Here is an 18,435-nt window from a genome sequence, read left to right as displayed (position 1 = left end):
GCCTTACGCTATACTAAACCACAAACACAAGGCACCACACCAGCCCTCACCGATGAGGCCTCAGGGGAGGTGATTGCAGCCACCTTTAGCGAGAAGGAGGAGGTTTTTAGACACCGTGCATTTCCACAGGCTCCAAACAGTAACATGGAGTTACAGCTTCCTGAGCGAGGATCGGCCCACAAGCTGGTTAACGAGGAAGTTGTCAAGAATGCCCTCTTTAGCCAGGGACTAGAGAAAGCTCCAGGTACAGATTTACTGAACTTCAGGGCTATCAGGCTCTTATGGAATCTAGACTCAGAGCGTGTGGTTAGCCTGACTAGGCAGTGCCTTAGGCTTGGGATACATCCACGTGTCTGGAAAACAGCCAAGGGAGTTCTACTGAGAAAGAACGGTAAAACCAACTACACACTGGCTAGTGCGTATCGAGTGATAAGCCTATTGAAGTGCCTAGGCAAGGTAATTGAGAAGCTCGTAGCAGAGTTAATTACAAACTTTGCAGAGGCTCAAGACCTCTTCCATGATGGTCAATTTGGAGGCCATCGGCAACGCAGTGCAATTGATGCTGTAGCATGTCTAGTGGAGGAGATCCATCAAGCTTGGGCAAATAGAAAGTTGGCTGCAGCTCTATTTATGGATATTGAGGGGGCCTTTGACCATGTCATCCTAGCAAAACTGGTAGAGGTGCTCAGAGAGGCTAGCGTGGATGGAGATCTTATACATTGGGTGATCTCATTTCTATCTGACCGGCGAGTCACTCTTGTGATTGATGGACACGTGGGAAAGGAAGTACCGATAAGCTCTGGGTTACCTCAGGGCTCTCCGGTGTCACCCATTCTCTTTGTTCTATACGTTCATGGGCTATCAAGAGCCATTGAGAGGAGTGTGCCAGAGGTTCGATGTCTGTCCTTTGTGGACGACCAAGGCCTAGTAACAGCCGCAAGCTCAGTGAAGGAGGCTTGTAGGATCCTCGAGAAAGCCGCGGAAGTAGCCATTGAGTGGGGGGTGGCTAACGGGGTACAATTTGATCGCAAAAAGACTGAGGCCGCTTTCTTTTATAGACGACACAGACGTCAAGTGGCCCAAAACGTATCTCGAGCCCGGATCAGGGTTGGAGGCGAGTTGGCAACTGTCAAATCTACAGTACGGTGGCTAGGGATACTCCTAGATAGCCAACTTACATGGAAGAGCCACTACAACGCTCGAATTAAGACAGCAAGAAATACGATAATCAGGTTAAACTCACTCTGCAGAGCTAATGGGTTACCTCCAGCATTAGTGAGGCGCATACAGAAGGCTACAGTGCAAGCCCAATTGCTGTGGGGTGCTGAGATATGGTGGCAAGGCCAGAAAACATGGACACAAAGGATCCAGATTCTAATCAATAAGCAAGCCAGAGGTATTACGGGCATGTTCCCAAAAACCCCAATCGGAGCCCTAATCAGAGAGGCAGCGTTAGAGCCAGCGACAGTCTTAATGGACGCTAGAGTAGCTCGATATACAGCGAGGCTACTAGCTCTGCCTGACACGCATCCTACAGCGCAGATACTTCCAGTCACCCTCAGACATGGTGACCTTCACGCACAACCTGGAGAGCAACCACTGGACGACCGGGAATGGGCCTCTAGAGACAACAAGGTGCTAAATCGACTCGGCCAAAGGCTTGCAAAGCACCTTGCTCAACGGTTGAACAGAGACCCCTCTGGAGGAATTGAGAGAACTGAACAATGCGAGCTCCAAGGCTTCCCAGGCTCGATCCGAGTACTTGACAAGGAAGAGGCCCTAACAGAGGCTAATCAACAGCATGCTGGAACAACGTTTTGGTCCGATGGCTCCAGACTCGATACAGGACGTGCAGGAGCCGGTGTCACTTTACAGGCTGTACCTGAAGGCCCCTGGGAACACGTAGAAGTGCCAATGGGCCACGGACACGAGGTGTTTGACGCAGAACTAGTGGGAGTAGCCACAGCCCTTAAATGGGCACTGGAGAGGCAACCTCTTGGTCCTATCTGGGTGTTACTTGACGCACAGAATGCTATTGATCGCCTCAGATCGACAAGGCCAGGCCCTGGGCAAGCCCTTGTTCTTAGGGCCCACAAGGCAGCTGAGAAACTAGCCTTGAGAGGCCAGCCAGTCACAATACAATGGGTCCCAGGCCACTCAGGGATTGAAGGGAACGAGCAGGCTGATCAAGCTGCTAAACGTGCAGCTAGTAAACAAACCGCGCCTGGTTTTGAGCACCTATCTTTAGCGCACGTTAGAAGGGCTTGCACGGAAGCAAGGAGAGCCGCAGTATCTGAATGGGCTCAAATCAATGCTGTACAAGGCAGGCATAGAGATGGACGTGTCTACAAGATGCCTCGAGGTTGGAACCTTGACCCAGTGGCAGGAAAAGCTCCAAAAAGATTGGCTAGTCGATACTACCAGTTAAAGACAGGACATGCCCCAATTGGTACCTATCTATACCGGATAGGCCAACGGGAATCGCCTGAGTGTCAGGCCTGCAAGGAACCTCATGAGACAGTAAGGCATGTACTCTTTGAGTGCCGTGGACGTCGTGCAGGACGAAGAACTCTCTATCAAGCCCTCAAAAAAGCAGGCGTGCCACTGCCTACAGCGGCTGAGGAAAACCCCGAGGCTAGGCTATTTGCTGAGCCTAGAGCGACGCAGGGTTTGCTGCAATTCGTGGCTGAAGCCAACCTATTCAATGATAATGAGCGGACAGCCAGAGAGGCTGAGTCTAGTGATGCGTGGGGGTGGGATACGTTGGAGGAAGGTGGCCTAGGTGTCACATTGGAGGATGAATAGGGGTGAGGGCACACTAGTCAGAGTTTGTACTGATTAGGTGTGCCCACGGGTTTGGAACTATAAGGGATCTCCGGAAGGATTAGCCTAGGGAGAGTACCCAAAGGTCCCTGGCATATCGGCCACATGGGGACGAGATAGTGATTTATTTTTGGATTTTTGTATGTAAGATTCTGATAGGGGTGAGGCCTTTAGGGTCTCACCAAGGCTTCCAGAGGTCTGTCATAGCCAATAGGGCTGGGTACGGACAATAAACTTGATTAATAATAATAATAATAATACTAACACCACAACCACTGCAGCGAAATTGGCGGCGTACGACTGCTTGAGAAGCTGGGAGCTCCGGCTCACCCGGAGCAGTAGTAACAGCTTGAGATGCCTCAACCTGATCTTGTACGAGCGCTTGAGCTTCTTCGCCAGTAATCCCATGCTCAATAGATATCTGTTTCTTAGATTTTTGGCGTTTTTGTTTCTCTTTGCCATGCGCAGCTCGTAAATCACGGTTTTCTTTCTGTACGAGTACAAGATCATTCATAGTCGTTTCATAGGCCTTTGACATCCGCATAATTGCTTGATCAATCACTTGATTTGGGCTTCCTGTACGCTCATTTATACGTTTCGTAATTGTAGTTGACTGGCGTACAAATAAATTGGCGTATATTTTGAGGGGTTTGTAAGCAAGATGATTGTGTATTGCTTGATCGACTCGGAGGGGGTGTTGGTGTTTTTAATTGAATATTAAGTTGTTGAATAACTCGATCCGGATTAAAAGGCACTAATCCAGTGGCTGTGAAGCTATTCCGAATAGTTTGAGCTTTATATGCCACCGTACGAGCCTGTGGAAATGCCATTAAAAAGTCCATTTTGTCGATATGGTTGAATCCAAGCCTCATTCGTTGCTCAACAAGCTGCCCATAATGCCGTTTTAAAACAGCAAAACAGCCAACATCAAGAGGCTGTAAGAGATGTGAAGAATGAGGTGGCATGCAGATTGGAATAATATTATTCTCAGTGCATATACGATCAAATTCTGCAGTCAAATGGCTTCCATGGCCATCAAGAATCAACATTCGATATTTTCCCATTGTACGATCATTAATATAGGGAATAAAATGGGTTTTAAGCCATTCTAATCCTATTTGATCTGTAGTCCAACCATTCTCGCTAATATTGATCCTCCAATCACTTGGAAGATCATCAAACCAGCCTAATCGTACGTTTTTCTTTGCTTTGAAAATAATGTACGAAGGAACAGCCCATCCAGTTGAATTTGTTGCCTCAATTGCAGTCACCCATTCTCGATTCCCAGGCTGTAAAAGCTTTGGCCGTGCATATCGATCGCTTCCAGTAATAACCTTTGCAGATGAGCAGAGTCCCATAGCAAAGCCCGTCTCATCAAAATTGTAAATATCTTCTGGTAAGATCCCATACTCCATCCAATATAGCAGCTCGTACGCGATCAAAATGTTCCCGGATTATCTTCGGATCTTCGCATTTAGCGCGTTCATAGTTATATCTTCGTGAGAACTTCGAATCGATCTCTGGACGGCGTTTAGTCAGCTTGGTTACCCAATTCTCACCAACTTGTTGATTGCCACGTTGTAAAAGCATATAATTAGCCATTTCTCGTACGAGAGAGTGACGGGGAGGTAATCCACGTCGATCTAAATCAAGAACCTATTTGACAAGCGAATCCTCCTCAGATTGAGTTAATTTATGGTTATTGGCGCGTTTTCAGCTCGATATGGCATGCCGTTGATTCTATTTTGAAGAGTTGACCGTGAGATATTATAGATCTCTGCTGCTTTCCGTACAGAGCGTATTCTGCCATTCTTTAAATCAGAAATAGCTAATAGGATTCGTCCTTCTTGCTCAGCAGAGTTTTTTTGATTTTTATTGCGAATTGGTGGCATATTGACGCGTTGAGTTGTGAAGGATCAGTATAGAACGCGTATTCGAATAAAAGTGGCTAACTCACTAGTGTGGCCAACTCACTAGTGAACTACGTTATGTTTGTTATTTGTTATGCTATCTTTACTTTACTAATACAGTCACTAGGTTCGGAATCTTGCTGTCTACATCTGTAACAACGTTACGAGGGATATGTATAATTTAGGATGAATAGGGGTGAGGGCACACTAGTCAGAGTTTGTACTGATTAGGTGTGCCCACGGGTTTGGAACTATAAGGGATCTCCGGAAGGATTAGCCTAGGGAGAGTGCCCAAAGGTCCCTGGCATATCGGCCACATGGGGACGAGATAGTGATTTATTTTGAATTTTTGTATGTAGGATTCTGATAGGGGTGAGGCCTGTAGGGTCTCACCAAGGCTTCCAGAGGTCTGTCATAGCCAATAGGGCTGGGTACGGACAATAAACTTGAATAATAATAATAATAATAATAATAATAATATGTATAATTTAATTACATTCGAGAGCAATCACTGAAGATAAAGCACACAAGGTAGGGTATGGAAAGTCAATGTACTGAAACCTATCTTCCGCTATCCTGGAGCATCTGCTATCTTTATAGTCATATAACTTATACTAGATCTCCCTTTTCCGAATAGCTCCAACAGTCGAGGTGGAGCTGAAACCATCCTCGAACATATAAACCTTCTCCTATTGTAGCTGAAACCCAACTTGAGACGTCATGGGTGCATTTCTTAGAATAGTGAGACCCCCAAGCCTGCTGGTTGTTACAACATCAATGCTAGCCCTCAACGCTGGGAAGCGTTCTGTAACCTACAGGCTGAAGGGCCAAAGCTTGTGCCTATACAGGATGTCAGAACTCGCTGGAACTCAACCTTTTTGATGCTCCGATGTGCTAAAAAACTACAATCAGCATTCGATGAGTTCTGTTCACAATATAACCAAGCTCATTTCACATTGAATCAAGAGGAGTGGCGTCAGATTGAATATCTCCTTTCGATCACTCAGCCTTTCTTCAAATTCACAACCCTTCTTTGAAAGACTAAAGATATTACTATTTATCTAGTTTTTAGTATCTACAATAAGCTGTTTGATCATCTTGAAAAGTCAATCAGTCAGCTTAAACGAAAGAAGGTTCCTTGGAAGCAGGTTATGCTGACTGCTCTTCATGCAGCAAAGAGGAAGCTTTCACAATACTATGCTATGACAGACGAGATTGACAGTGATCTCTATGCAATTGGCACCATGATTTCCCCACAGCAGAAGCTTCAGTTCTTCTGTAGTAAGGAGTGGGATGATCCAGAAACAGATTGGCGTGGACGGTATCGCAAGTGTAATGGGATGTTAGTCCGTTGGTTAGACAGGAGGAATTATCAATATGGCAGAAGGTCGTTCGGTATCTTCAGACTTTCATTAACAAAGGTACTCTTCCTAATGTACAGAGACTGAAGCTTGAACGAGGAAAGCTACTCTCGTTACAGGAAACCTCCTTCTTATGCATACAGGAATCGTTGGCAGGAGATCTCATGTTGTACCCCTACTTGGGGATGGCTTGTCACGGATATCATGTTGTACTGTTTCAGTACTGTTACAGCAAGAGTCTTGAAGATTACTTTGAGGTTTACAAACGACGTCTTTTAGATACACAGTCAGTATCTAAGGTTCAATAGTCTGCAACTGCAATATCAGAACTTGAATTTTTTGCGAGCTAGAGGAGTTATCTGAACCTCATCACTCGTCTTCTGGTTACTGTGATGAGCTTACACAATATCTCGAAAGTAGTAAGTGCAATGCCCCTTGTAAGCAATATAATCTAGATTAATCTTAATTATAGGTACTGTTCGTACACCCCCTCGCGTGTTCTGGAGAGACCATCAACATGAATTTCCAGCACTTGCAAGTCTCGCACGGGATGTGCTCTCGATATCTGCAACTGGAGCAGGTGTAGAGCGGCTATTTATTATTATTATTATTAATCAAGTTTATTGTCCGTACCTAGCCCTACTGGCTGTGACAGACCACTAGAAGCCTTGGTGACGCCCTATCGACCTCACCCCTATCAGAATCATACATGCAAAATTCAAAAATCACTATCTCGTCCCCATATGGCCGATATGCCAGGGACCTTTGGGTACTCTCCCTAGGCTAATCCTTCCGGAGATCCCTTATAGTTCCAAACCCGTGGGCACGCTTAGTCCGTACAAACCCTGACTAGTGTGCCCTTATCCCTATTCATCCTCCAATGTGACACCTAGGCCACCTTCCTCCAACGTATCCCACCCCCACGCATTAGACTCATCCTCTCTGGCTGTCCGCTCATTATCATTAAACAGGTTGGCTTCAGCTACAAATTGCAGCAGACCCTGCGTCGCCCTAGGCTCTGCAAATAGCCTAGCCTCAGGACTTTCCTCAGCCGCTGTAGGTAGCGGTACTCCAGCTTTCTCGAGGGCTCGATATAAAGCCCTCCGTCCTGTACAGCGTCCTCGGCATTCAAAAAGCACATGCCTCACTGTCTCATGAGGCTCCCTGCATGCCTGACACTCAGGCGATTCCCGTCGGCCTATCTGGTGTAGATAGGTGCCGATTGGGGCATGTCCTGCCTTTAATTGGTAGTAACGACTAGCCAGTCTTTTCGGGGCGATTCTCAAGCATAAATAGTGTCCAAAATCCCATCAAGGGTCCCTCGAGGGTCACCCTCACTGACCCTCGTTTGCATAAATTTTAGCGACCTTGCCTAAATAGGATGCATAAAATTGCTGATTAATTCGAATAAAATACCGTTATTTAACGCTGTCTTGGGTAATACGACGACGATTCCTAAAGTGATTCAAAAACTTGAAGGAAATTCTAAGGAATTCCTCTGTATTATAAATATTAGAGTACGTAAAGACATATGAAACTCTCTTTAGAGGGTCTAAATATCTTCGTTGTTGATGGTCATAGAAGTTGTGGGAAAATACTAAATCCAGTTGTAGAAATATGTATTTCAACACTACAGTACTTCCTAATCTACAACAATGGATTCGCGAATTTTTTGAATGCTTTAGGGATTACTTGATAAAACTTTTATTCTCTTGTCCAAAAAGGGCTCCCCTTCTTTGTTAATATGTAGCTAGGCTATAATTCCTCCTTCAATTTTCTGAAGTCTATAGTGTCTTACTGAAATCAAAGAATCGAGGTTTGCTGGTAAGTTGTAACTCGATCACCCTTCAATCTTGAGGGTTTCGGGGGGCGGATAGCTGAAGTGGTAACGGCTATCCTTGGGGCCTCCATTCGGTACCCATCTTCGCTGATTGACAAGGCCGTAGTAGGAATATGAGAGTATGTGGGCTATAATGTGACGTATCTACAGGTTTCTGTTAGCTCCGTGTCCGCGACGTGATAGATCTAAACCCCTAGGTTAGTCACTAATTCAGCTTGCTATGAGTTACGAAATTTTCTGTGAGTCTTTCTTCATTTCTACTTAGACAGCTTTTTTCTAACAACATCTAAAATGGCACAGTTCTCTGATATTTATTCCTCTTCAGCTTATGAAGGGGATACTCTTGATCCTTTTTACTTCTCCTTTTCCAATGAGACACAATCGAGTACTCCTGACCCTACAGGAAGTCAAGGAACCCTTGACTCGGGGTCTGATTCCGGCTTTCTTACTCCATTACCTATACTCTCTATTCCCGATATACTTACGCGTGTTGGTCCTGGGCGGACAAAAACATTCGTTCTATACTCTGATATGTCAAAGGATGAGTTTGTTGCTTGGTGGCTAAACACGGAATTTGGGAAGAAGAAAAAGATTAATTGGAGTTACCAACACATAGCCAGTTGCTGGAGCCAATTCGATCAAGTGGCTGATGGTAAAACTGGTAAACCTGGTGCTATGTGTAATCAATGCTTTAAGGTTCTTGAGCATCCAGCTTATTGCCGCTCTGGAACATCATCCCTTAACAAGCATATCTCTGGGCCAACTTGTCGGAAGTCTTCTTCGAAAAAACCAAATATAAAGCAGCTCCTAGCAAAGGCGGTATGTCCTGTCTAACTGTGATCGATACCGATGGATGTACTGACATTAGTGGATACTCTTAGGGGCATAATGCACTCTCCGAACCTAAAGTCTTTACACAGGAAGTATGGGAGCGGAAGCTTCTTCGACTTCTTGCTATATCACGTCTCCCCTTTCAGTTTATCGAGCACCCCGAGTTCCATGAGGTCATTTCCCTTTCACGACTTGCGCCGATACATCCAGTAATCCCTTCTGCAAAGACAATCCGATCTCGGCTACGGGATTTTGTAAAAGAGCAGCAACAAGGCCTTCCCCAGAAGCTCCCTCAGGACGCAAAGCTTTCTCTCGCAATAGATTGTTGGACGTCTCCGTTTTGACAGGCCTTTATGGCTGTGACAGGCTACTATCTTGATCAGGAGTGGGAGTATCAAGAGATCCTTCTTGGCTTTGAACCACTTTCTAGGACACACTCTGGTATTAATCTTGGCGAGGTGGTTCTTAAAATTCTTCACCAGCATCAAATCACAAATCGAGTGCTTGCTATTACCACCGATAATGCATCAAACAATAATACGATGATTTCGAGCATTCAAGAGTCAATCCAATCTCTTGAGCTCAATAATAACTCGAATATCATTCGGGTTCCATGTATTGCCCATGTTATTCAGCTGAGCCTTAAAGACCTCCTTGGCCAAATGAAAGCAAACCCAAAGAATGAGATGGTAGAGATGCAATGGTCAGAAGACCGTATAGGACCTATTCATGCTACGAATCAGCGAAGAATGATTGTCGATACACTTAATAAGGTATGTTATTATTTATTGTGTTATCTTTATTTTACTAATATAGTCACTAGGTCCGGAACCTTGCTGTCTACATCAATGCCAGTCCTCAACGCTGGGAAGCGTTCTGTAACCTACAGGCTGAAGGGCCAAAGCTTGTGCCTATACAGGATGTCAGAACTCGCTGGAACTCAACCTTTTTGATGCTTCGACGTGCTAAAAAACTCCAATCAGCATTTGATAAGTTCTGTTCACAATATAATCAGCTCATTTTACATTGAACCAAGAGAAGTGGCGTCAGATTGAATATCTTCTTCCGATCACTCAGCCTTTCTTCAAATTCACAACCCTTCTTTGAAAGACTAGAGATATTACTATTTATCTAGTTTTTAGCATCTACAATAAGCTCTTTGGTCATCTTGAAGAGTCAATGAGTCAGCTTGAATGAAAGAAGGTTCCTTCGAAGCAGGTCATGCTGACTGCTCTTCATGCAGCAAAGGAGAAGCTTTCACAATACTATGCTATGACGGACGAGATTGATAGTGATCTCTATGCAATTGGCACAATTATCTCTCCACAGCAGAAGCTCCAGTTCTTCCGTAGGAAGGAATGGCATGATCTGAAAACGGATTGGCATGGACAATATCGCAAGAGTCTTGAAGATTACCTTGAGGTTTACAAATGGCGTCTTTCAGATATACAGTTGGTATCCAAGGTTCAGTCGTCTGCAACTGTAATATTGGAACTCGAGGTCTTTTGCGAGCCAGAGGAGTCATCTGGACTTCATCACTCGTCTTCTAGTCATTGTGATGAGCTAACACAATATCTCAAAAGTAGTAAGTGCAATACCCCTTTTAAGCAATGTAGATTAACCTTGATTATAGGCACTGTTTGGACTCCCCTCTGTGTGTTCTAGAGAGACCATCAACATGAATTTCTAGCACTTGCAAGTCTCGCATGGGATGTGCTCTCGATACCTGCGACTGGAGCGGGTGTAGAGCGGCTATTTAACTCTACTCGAGATGTCTGTCACTACCGTCGAGGCTCTCTTAAGCCTGAAACCATTCAAGATATTATGATGTTTATATGTACATCAAAATTGGAGATTGAAGAGGATCAGCGAGTATTAATCAATGCGTACCTATCCTATGAAGAGATCCAAGCAGTAAAGGAGGAAAAGGATACACAAGCAGATGAGTTTGAGCCAATCAGTGACAAGGATGAGGCTGAGGATGAGGATCAGGATGAGGATGTGGTTGAGGATTATTATTATTATTATTAATCAAGTTTATTGTCCGTACCCAGCCCTACTGGCTATGACAGACCACTGGAAGCCTTGGTGACGCCCTATCGGCCTCACCCCTATCAGAGTCATAGATGCAAAAATTCAAAAATCACTATCTCGTCCCCATATGGCCGATATGCCAGGGACCTTTGGTGTGACGGCTCAGCCCTAGCTTTCGGCTTGGCGTCACTTATTGATTGGGAATCCTTTGAATAAAGGTCTCCATCAATAAATGTGATATCAATCGGCATTGTCATTTGTTATTGATACGCACTGATTCCCTATTGAGATGCGGGTGAGGCAACAGAGGTTTGTATGAGATGGACGTTACTATCAATGAGTAAATATGGGTAGAGGTTTAAATACGGGCTGTTCCTCCTTAATAGATAGTTTTCCTCTTCATACTCAGTTTCTCGTCAGCACTGGCACCTAGATAGTGAATATCACTTGGTTGGATTGGTCGTATGTTACAGCTTCAGTCTTTTTGCGATCGAATTGCACCCTGTTGGTCACCCCCCACTCGATGGCTACTTCAGCTGCTTTCTCAAGGGTCCTACAAGCCTCCTTCACTGAGCTTGCGGCTGTTATCAGGCCTTGGTCGTCCACAAAGGATAGACATCGAATCTCTAGCACACTCCTCTCAATGGCTCTAGACAGCCCATGAACATACAAAACAAACAGGATAGGTGACACCGGAGAGCCCTGAGGTAGCCCAGAGCTTATCGATGCCTCCTTTCCAATGTGTCCGTCAATCACCAGTGTGACTCGCCGATTAGATAGAAACGAGACTACCCAGAGTATAAGGTCTCCATCCACGCTAGCCTCTCTGAGGACCTCGATTAGTCTGGCCAAGACAACATGGTCAAAGGCCCCCTTAATATCCATAAACAGTGCTGCAGCCAGCTTCCTATTTGCCCAGGCTTGGTGAATCTCCTCAACCAGGCATGCCACAGCATCAATTGCACTGCGTTGCCGACGGCCTCCAAATTGGCCATCGTGGAAGAGATCTTGGGCCTCTGCAAAGTTTGTGATCAACTCGGCAACGAGCTTCTCAATCACCTTGCCTAGACACTTCAATAGGCTTATCACTCGATATGCACTAGCCAGTGTGTAGTTGGTTTTGCCGTTCTTTCTCAAGAGAACCCCCTTAGCTATTTTCCAGATCCGCGGATGTATCCCAAGCCTAAGGCACTGCTTTACCAGGCTGACCACGCGCTCTGAATCTAGATTCCACAAGAGCCTGATGGCTCGGAAGTTCAGTAAATCTGTACCCGGAGCTTTCTCTAGTCCCTGGCTAAAGAGGGCATTCTTGACTGCTTCCTCGTTAACCAGCTTGTGGGCAGATCCAGGCTCAGGAAGCTGCAACTCAATGTTGCTGTTTAGAGCCTGTGGAAAAGCGCGGTGTCTAAAAACCTCCTCCTTCTCGCTAAAGATGGCTGCAATCACCTCCCCAGAGGCCTCGTCAGTTAGAGCTGGTGTGGTACTTTGTGTTTGTAGTTTGGTATAGCGTAAGGCTGTCCAACACCGTTTCTGGTCAGGCAGAGAACCCTCAGATGTGCCCTGGAGGAAGCCCTCCCAGCACTCTCTTTTGGTTCTCCTGATCAGTGAATAGAAGGCCTTGCGTGCTTCTCGATGCTCCTCCTCGCTAATCTCACCAGCTTGATAGGCCTTACGAGCCCTGGCATACGCGCTTCGTCTGCCTTGATCTCACTGTGCCACCAGCGCTTAGAGCGGGCACAAACCCTGATTGGTTAGCAGTGCTTGTTCAAGACCTCTGTCAGCGTTCTCTCAATCCACTCTGCTTCACGTTCCACTTCCTCTGTTGAGGTCGAGTCCGTTAGCCTTGGTTGAGTCTTTGCCAGTTCGTTCCAGGTGTCTTTTGCCGCCTGCAGAGCCTCCTTGTCTCCTAGTAGAGCCTCTATCTGCCACCCTGTGACTTCTTTCCTTGTGGGCTCTGTAATCGCCGTTACCGGAGGTTCCCAGCTTGCCCAGATCATAACATGATCCGACGGTGTAAGCCTTTGGCCTTCGATTTCCCATCCAGATAAGGGCCCGAGGGCTTGATTACTGATTGTGATATCAATAATTGAGACCCTAGGCTCAGCAGATTATGAGGTCTTGTTGGTTTGTCAGGGTCATTGTTGATAAAGAGGTTATACCTCATTATTAGGTCCTCCAGGGATCTCGCGTTGACCCTCTGGTCGATGGGGGTATTCCACATCGGGCTATGCGCATTGAAATCTCCAAGAACGAGACATCGGCCCTCTAAAATTGGTCCCCAATCAAGATCTGAAAGGGCTCTTCTTGTAAGTAGGCTCTCTCCTAAGTATGTATGACGTGCTCCTAGCCAGTTGTCATAGCAGTTCACTATCCTCGTACGCCTCCCCTGTTCCAGCACGTCAACCACCATAAAATATGGATGGTTGGCCAGATCTGTACGCGCCTCCACCACTAAATCTCTTACTAAATCTCTCCGAATCGCTGTCACTACCCGAGCATGTTCTCGAGGACCCTCAGGCCAGTATAACAGAAAGCCAGGATGGCTTATCTGGTATTTTCCACGTACAGGGGGCTCCTGGAGACAGGCCATCCCAGCACCAGCCTGTAGTGCTGCTTCAAGGGCTGTATGCACTACAGCGCCTGTACAGGCACAATTGTGTTGTAACACTATCATAGCTCCTCGCTCTGAGGCGCTTCGGTGGCTGGGCTAGGCTCTAGCTCTGACTCGTGAACATCAGCCTCTAATTGCATCACAGGTAGCAAATCTCCTTTGTTCTCTCGAGTCAGTGTCTCTACTTCTGGAGGCTGTTCAGATCTCTGCTCTAGGGTCAGTACTGGTCTTGGAGGGACTATCGCGAATGTCTCATCTGAAGGGATGAGGTCTTGTAAGGAAAGTTCCCTAGTCCTCCGGATAGCTCGTTGACGAGCCTCTCTAGCTCTAGGGCACTTGGAAGATGTGGCCTCGTGTGCACCATCGCAGTTTGCGCACTTGATTACCGTGTGTTGACACGGTTTGGCTGGGCCAACCCTACAATCCACTACTGTACATGAGTGCTCTATTGCCTCATGGTCACCTGCGCAGATCGCGCATCTAGGAGGCCTGCCACCACAAGCCATGAAGCCGGAGTAGCCGATTCCGCAGCATCGGGGGCAGATACTCTCAGGATTTGACTCCCAATAAGGTGCTACTCGATGGTGCTGGCCACCAAACTTGATGCCTTTATTGATCAGTGTTCGAGCTTCCTCTAAGGAACCTACTGTGATCACAATCGTGGCAAATCTCTGGTTGCTAGCCTGTATAGTCTTAGCTCTTTTGAGCCACGTTGGCTCTCGTTTAAGCCTATATGGTGTTCCCAGCTCAATCTCTTCTTGGGCTAGTGCTAGGCCTTGGTCATTATACATGTAGCGGTCCACAGGCACTGCCTGTACCTTAACACGGTGCCACTGTTCGCTAATCTCCACGGAAATAACTGCTGGATCTGTTTGCCTTACAGCGGCTAGTAGAGTATCGTTGTAGACGGGCACGAGGGTGCTGCTGCGAGTGCCTCGCTCTAGGAGCACTGTTAAGGCCCCTGAGGCCGCGTATCCAGAATCGACCGCTCTTACAAAGTCAGGAAAACCTGCCTTAGCAAGGGCACGGTTAAGGGCTAAGAGGATATCGGCTTTCAATGCGGTAGGAGCATCTTTAGGATATCGTCGTCTAAAGATTAGGCGCCTCTCCTCCTTGCTCCGGGTACTTACGGGCTTCAAATTAGTTGTTGACAGAGCCTTCGAGGGTGCCAAGGCCTGTTTCTTATACTGGACGGTTTTTCATCCTCCAGATTGGGTGTTATTCGCGGCAATAGCGGCCCATTTCGTAGGTGCGGGCTTGGTCAGTGGCTTAGCGGTAGTTTCGGGCTGTTTAGTGGTCTTCGCGGCGGTTCCAGGTACTTTTTTGGGGCCCTCAGGTGGCTGTACGGCTTGTTTCGTAGCCTTTGTTGGATTCTGATATTGCGGCTGCGGCTGAGGTGCGGTTGAGTTTATCGCGCGGCTCTCAGGCGCGGCATCTAGCTGTATTGGGGTGGACGCTAAACCTCCCGTGGAAGCGGCTCTTGGCGGTGGCCCGTGCGCCGCAACCTCACGCGTTGCAGTGAAGGGGTCGAGTGGTAGGATCTGACGGCTTTGTAGCGCGTTCACGTAAGTTTCAAGGCTCTCTAGCCTAGCGTTGAGAGTAGTAATGAGGCCCTGTTGGGTATTGATCACGTTTCTGGCAGTCGTCAGCTCCGCGGAGAGCTGGTGGACCGCTTCTTGCAGATGGCCGTTGAGGTCCTCGATCAGGCCCATCACGAGGCTATCCTCTGCAGGAGCACTCGCTGCACGCATTGCGGTAAGTGTAATCTTCCTCTTCGGAGCCGCGCTCAATCCAGACCTAGTTATAGGAGTCCGAGATCCTATAGTCAGCCTTGAGGCCTTCCTTTTCTCGAGGATCGTTCCTGGGGCTTGTTGGGTTTCTCCAGTCTGTCGTGGCGCTTGTAGAGCGTCGCTGTTGCTCAAAGTAGGTTCATTGGACTGTTTCTGACAGTCTCCAAGTCCTGCAAAGAGTGCAGGGGGGGGTTGGAGGTAGCTGTGACGGTGCCTGGGAGGGTGTCGATGAATCAACCCCAGATCCAGGTCCCATGATTTCTGGATCTCCAGTGGCCCCTGGAGGCCTCTCTGGACTTTCCATGAGGGTTTTTCGACACTAAGAAGCCTGCAAAGGCCCTTGGAAAGCTCAATATTTAGATCTAGTTATTATTATTATTAATCATGTTTATTGTCCATACCCAGCGCTATAGGCTATGACAGATCACTAGAAGCCTTGGTGACGCCCTACTGGCCTCACCCCTATCAGAGTCATACATGCAAAATTCAAAAATCACTATCTCGTCCCCATATGACCTATATGCCAGGGACCTTCGGGGATTTAGATCTAGTAAAACCCTTGTCGGATATCAAGCTTCGTGAATTACAATAAACATGATTAATAATAATAATAACAAGGTGCCGAATCGACTAGGCCAAAGGCTTGCAAAGCACCTAGCTCAACGGCTGAGCAGAGACCCCTCGGGAGGAATCGAAAGAACTGAACAATGCGAGCTTAAAGGCTTCCCAGGCTCAATCCGAGTACTGGATAATGAAGATACCCCTTGCAAAGAGCCTCACGAGACAGTGAGGCATGTGCTTTTTGAGTGTCGAGGACGTCGAACAGGACGGAGGGCTTTATATCGAGCTCTCAAGAAAGCTGGAGTGCCGCTGCCTACAGCGGCTGAGGAAAGTCCCGAGGCTAAGCTGTTTTCTGAGCCTAGAGCGACGCAGGGTCTGCTGCAATTCGTGGCTGAAGCCAATCTGTTTAATGATAAGGAGCGGACAGCCAGAGAGGCTGAGTCTAGTGATGTGTGGGGGATGGGATACGTTGGAAGAAGGTGGCCTAGGTGTCATATTGTGAAAGGGTCAATCTTACTGTATTGCTGAGCTGAGCTACATACAATGAGGTACACGTACACGAGAATATTTGACATGGAGAGAAAAAGAAAGGAAGGAAACAAGCTCTCGATCCAGCCACAGAGATCTATATAATCTCTGTGCGTGGCACCTTGCTAAATACAGTACCGCTCTGGCGGTTCCCTATCTGGCAACCCGTAGGGCTGCAGCCCTACGACGGGAATGGCTTCACCTTTGACCTGGTACGGAGCCGGGACGGAGGTGGCTCTGTCACAATATTGGAGGAATAGGAATAAGGGCACGCTAATCAGGGCTTATACCCACTAGGCGTGCCCACGGGTTTGGAACTATAAGGGATCTCCAGAAGGATTAGCCTAGGGAGAGTGCCCAAAGGTCCCTGGCATATCGGCCGTATGGGGACGAGATAGTGATTTTTTTTTTTTTTTTTTTTTGCATGTATGATTCTGATAGGGGTGAGGCCAGTAGGGCGTCACCAAGGCTTCTAGTGATCTGTCATAGCCTATAGCGCTGGGTATGGACAATAAACATGATTAATAATACTAATAATACACTAGAAGATGACGGGCGCTCCAGGTCAGCCTCGTTGTCAGTCATTTTCGAATATGCCCTTATAGTGAGCATTAGGCGGGACTAGCCCGTAACATTAATGACCAATATTGACACGAACACGAGCCTTGGATCAAGGGATTCGGAGCTAGCCAACAGGGATGTTAGTAGGGGATATAAGGGTCGGATTTGCGAAGGGTGAGATTCATGAGTTCTATAGGATAGTTGGAATGTGAGAAAACCATACAGTTTGCACGTTATTATGAGTGCGAAGATGAACCCCCCTACATAACCCTAGCATGTAACTACGTAAACCGAACTCTGCGAATAACCTCATTACTGACCGTCACATTACTCCCCTCTCTGTAAGACGCTTGCCCTCAAGCGCTCGGTTCCAACTCCTCTATCGCGTTATCTTTTCTGTCATCGTTAACAAATTCGTCCCTCTCTGCTGCCTCAATCCATCGTTGCAAGTTCACCGGGGGTCCCGGCTTCTCTGGATATCGATTGTGGAATGACTTCAATTGACGCGGTGCATTCTTAAAATTCGCCGCCAAATACCACCTTGGATTAGGATCATAGCCTAGCCACTTCACCTGATAATGAAGCTTATTCCATCTCATCTTCGAATCAAGGATTTTTTCTACCTCCTACTCTTACTAACTATTAATCTCCACTGGCTTCGCTCTTTCCAAAATCTGACCCCTCAATGGCTTGGTCGATGACACACACCGTAATTTTTCTAATGTAAAGACGTCGTAAATTTGCATTTCTTCGTCTAGCTTCAATCGATAGGCCTGGCCAACTTTTTCGATTATCTTGTAGGGACCTGCAGCTTAGTCTGCGAGCTTCCGACTTGGACAATCCATTCTCTATTCTTTTGTCGATACTATAACTTCATCTCCCATGTAAAAGTCAACCTCTCGTCGGTGCTTGTCAGCTTGCTTCTTTTGACGCTGTTGCGCTATCTCTAGATTACCATGAGCAAAGTCCCAAATCTCTTGAAATCGCTTTACCTACACGCGCGTATCCTTCTCGTTGACAGTGAACTTCCTCGGTGGATCTGGTTTCCTCCAGTCGAACGACATCCTTGGTTAAAACCCCTTTTTGATCATAAATGGTGACAACCCTGTGGAATCTTGAGGCAATAAAGCAGCCGCAAAATCGATAATTGGTAACCACTCTGACCAATCATCTTGAAAGTGGTTAACATATGGTCTCAGGCGTTGGGACAAATACTGATTTGCGATCTCTGTCTGCCCATTGGTCTAAGCATGATCCGCTGTAGACAATGAAATCTTAATTCCTAATATATAGCATACCTCGTTCTAGAATTCCGACATGAACTGGGGACCATGATCTGACACAATAGAGTCCGGTAATCCTGTACGAGCGTACACGTACTTTATCCAGAGTCTAGTCAACTCTCTTGCATCAACATTCTTACGGCATGATATAGATATTGGAGTCTTGCCAAACCGATCAACCACCATGAACACCGTGTCGCAGCCTATCTTGTCAGGAGGATAGGTCATAAAATCTATGGAGATATACTGCCACGGTCTGCTAGGGATTAGCAATGGATTCAATAGTCCTGGCAGTAAGTCTC

The 18,435-nt window shown here is 46.8% G+C and overlaps 9 protein-coding genes across 9 annotated transcripts, besides 14 other annotated features; 4 read left to right on the top strand and 5 right to left on the bottom strand.

The window, feature by feature from the left end:
- The first annotated feature begins 48 nt into the window (after positions 1-48).
- Positions 49-2,544: a mobile genetic element.
- Positions 145-2,805, top strand: TSTA_104010 (reverse transcriptase, putative; the record flags this gene model as incomplete). The annotated part of the gene is made up of 2 exons (XM_002486375.1): positions 145-415; positions 452-2,805. The coding sequence occupies 2 exons, from the start codon at positions 145-147 to the stop codon at positions 2,803-2,805; spliced, it is 2,625 nt and encodes an 874-aa protein (XP_002486420.1).
- A 219-nt stretch (positions 2,806-3,024) lies between these two features.
- On the bottom strand, positions 3,025-3,367 carry TSTA_104000 (uncharacterized protein; the record flags this gene model as incomplete). The annotated part of the gene is made up of 2 exons (XM_002486374.1): positions 3,025-3,057; positions 3,122-3,367. The coding sequence occupies 2 exons, from the start codon at positions 3,365-3,367 to the stop codon at positions 3,025-3,027; spliced, it is 279 nt and encodes a 92-aa protein (XP_002486419.1).
- Positions 3,064-3,087: a microsatellite.
- An 85-nt stretch (positions 3,368-3,452) lies between the features above and the next one.
- Positions 3,453-4,670: a mobile genetic element.
- Positions 4,671-5,182: 512 nt separating this feature from the next.
- Positions 5,183-5,213: a microsatellite.
- A 293-nt stretch (positions 5,214-5,506) lies between these two features.
- Positions 5,507-6,010: a mobile genetic element.
- Positions 6,011-6,686: 676 nt separating this feature from the next.
- Positions 6,687-6,709: a sequence feature (AT_rich).
- Positions 6,710-8,225: 1,516 nt separating this feature from the next.
- Positions 8,226-9,109, top strand: TSTA_103990 (uncharacterized protein; the record flags this gene model as incomplete). Its single annotated transcript, XM_002486373.1, has 2 exons — positions 8,226-8,753; positions 8,816-9,109. 2 exons carry the CDS (start codon positions 8,226-8,228, stop codon positions 9,107-9,109), a joined length of 822 nt encoding a protein of 273 aa, XP_002486418.1.
- Positions 8,720-9,439: a mobile genetic element.
- Positions 9,119-9,795, top strand: TSTA_103980 (uncharacterized protein; the record flags this gene model as incomplete). The annotated part of the gene is made up of 2 exons (XM_002486372.1): positions 9,119-9,538; positions 9,589-9,795. The coding sequence occupies 2 exons, from the start codon at positions 9,119-9,121 to the stop codon at positions 9,793-9,795; spliced, it is 627 nt and encodes a 208-aa protein (XP_002486417.1).
- Positions 9,589-9,765: a mobile genetic element.
- Positions 9,796-9,800: 5 nt separating the features above from the next.
- Positions 9,801-10,592: a mobile genetic element.
- Positions 9,987-10,796, top strand: TSTA_103970 (uncharacterized protein; the record flags this gene model as incomplete). Its single annotated transcript, XM_002486371.1, has 2 exons — positions 9,987-10,350; positions 10,456-10,796. 2 exons carry the CDS (start codon positions 9,987-9,989, stop codon positions 10,794-10,796), a joined length of 705 nt encoding a protein of 234 aa, XP_002486416.1.
- Positions 10,777-10,797: a sequence feature (AT_rich).
- Positions 10,798-11,228: 431 nt separating this feature from the next.
- Positions 11,229-12,796, bottom strand: TSTA_103960 (reverse transcriptase, putative; the record flags this gene model as incomplete). The annotated part of the gene is made up of 2 exons (XM_002486370.1): positions 11,229-12,495; positions 12,597-12,796. 2 exons carry the CDS (start codon positions 12,794-12,796, stop codon positions 11,229-11,231), a joined length of 1,467 nt encoding a protein of 488 aa, XP_002486415.1.
- Positions 11,247-12,479: a mobile genetic element.
- A 110-nt stretch (positions 12,797-12,906) lies between the features above and the next one.
- Positions 12,907-13,401: a mobile genetic element.
- On the bottom strand, positions 12,959-13,506 carry TSTA_103950 (uncharacterized protein; the record flags this gene model as incomplete). The annotated part of the gene is made up of 1 exon (XM_002486369.1): positions 12,959-13,506. A coding segment is annotated over one exon (548 nt), but the record flags the coding sequence as incomplete, so codon positions are not given.
- A 349-nt stretch (positions 13,507-13,855) lies between these two features.
- Positions 13,856-15,161, bottom strand: TSTA_103940 (uncharacterized protein; the record flags this gene model as incomplete). Its single annotated transcript, XM_002486368.1, has 3 exons — positions 13,856-13,984; positions 14,058-14,597; positions 14,730-15,161. 3 exons carry the CDS (start codon positions 15,159-15,161, stop codon positions 13,856-13,858), a joined length of 1,101 nt encoding a protein of 366 aa, XP_002486413.1.
- Positions 15,162-16,690: 1,529 nt separating this feature from the next.
- Positions 16,691-16,711: a microsatellite.
- Positions 16,712-17,206: 495 nt separating this feature from the next.
- TSTA_103930 (uncharacterized protein) lies at positions 17,207-17,596 on the bottom strand (the record flags this gene model as incomplete). Its single annotated transcript, XM_002486367.1, has 2 exons — positions 17,207-17,469; positions 17,491-17,596. 2 exons carry the CDS (start codon positions 17,594-17,596, stop codon positions 17,207-17,209), a joined length of 369 nt encoding a protein of 122 aa, XP_002486412.1.
- Positions 17,597-17,713: 117 nt separating this feature from the next.
- Positions 17,714-18,435: part of a mobile genetic element that runs on past the window's edge.

The sequence above is a fragment of the Talaromyces stipitatus genome, genomic scaffold, assembly GCF_000003125.1.
Source record: "Talaromyces stipitatus ATCC 10500 scf_1105507295511 genomic scaffold, whole genome shotgun sequence".
NCBI classification, from domain to species: Eukaryota; Fungi; Ascomycota; class Eurotiomycetes; order Eurotiales; family Trichocomaceae; genus Talaromyces; species Talaromyces stipitatus.
The sequence above is the reverse complement of the archived record's forward strand: the minus strand, read 5'-3'. Positions and strand labels throughout refer to the sequence as shown.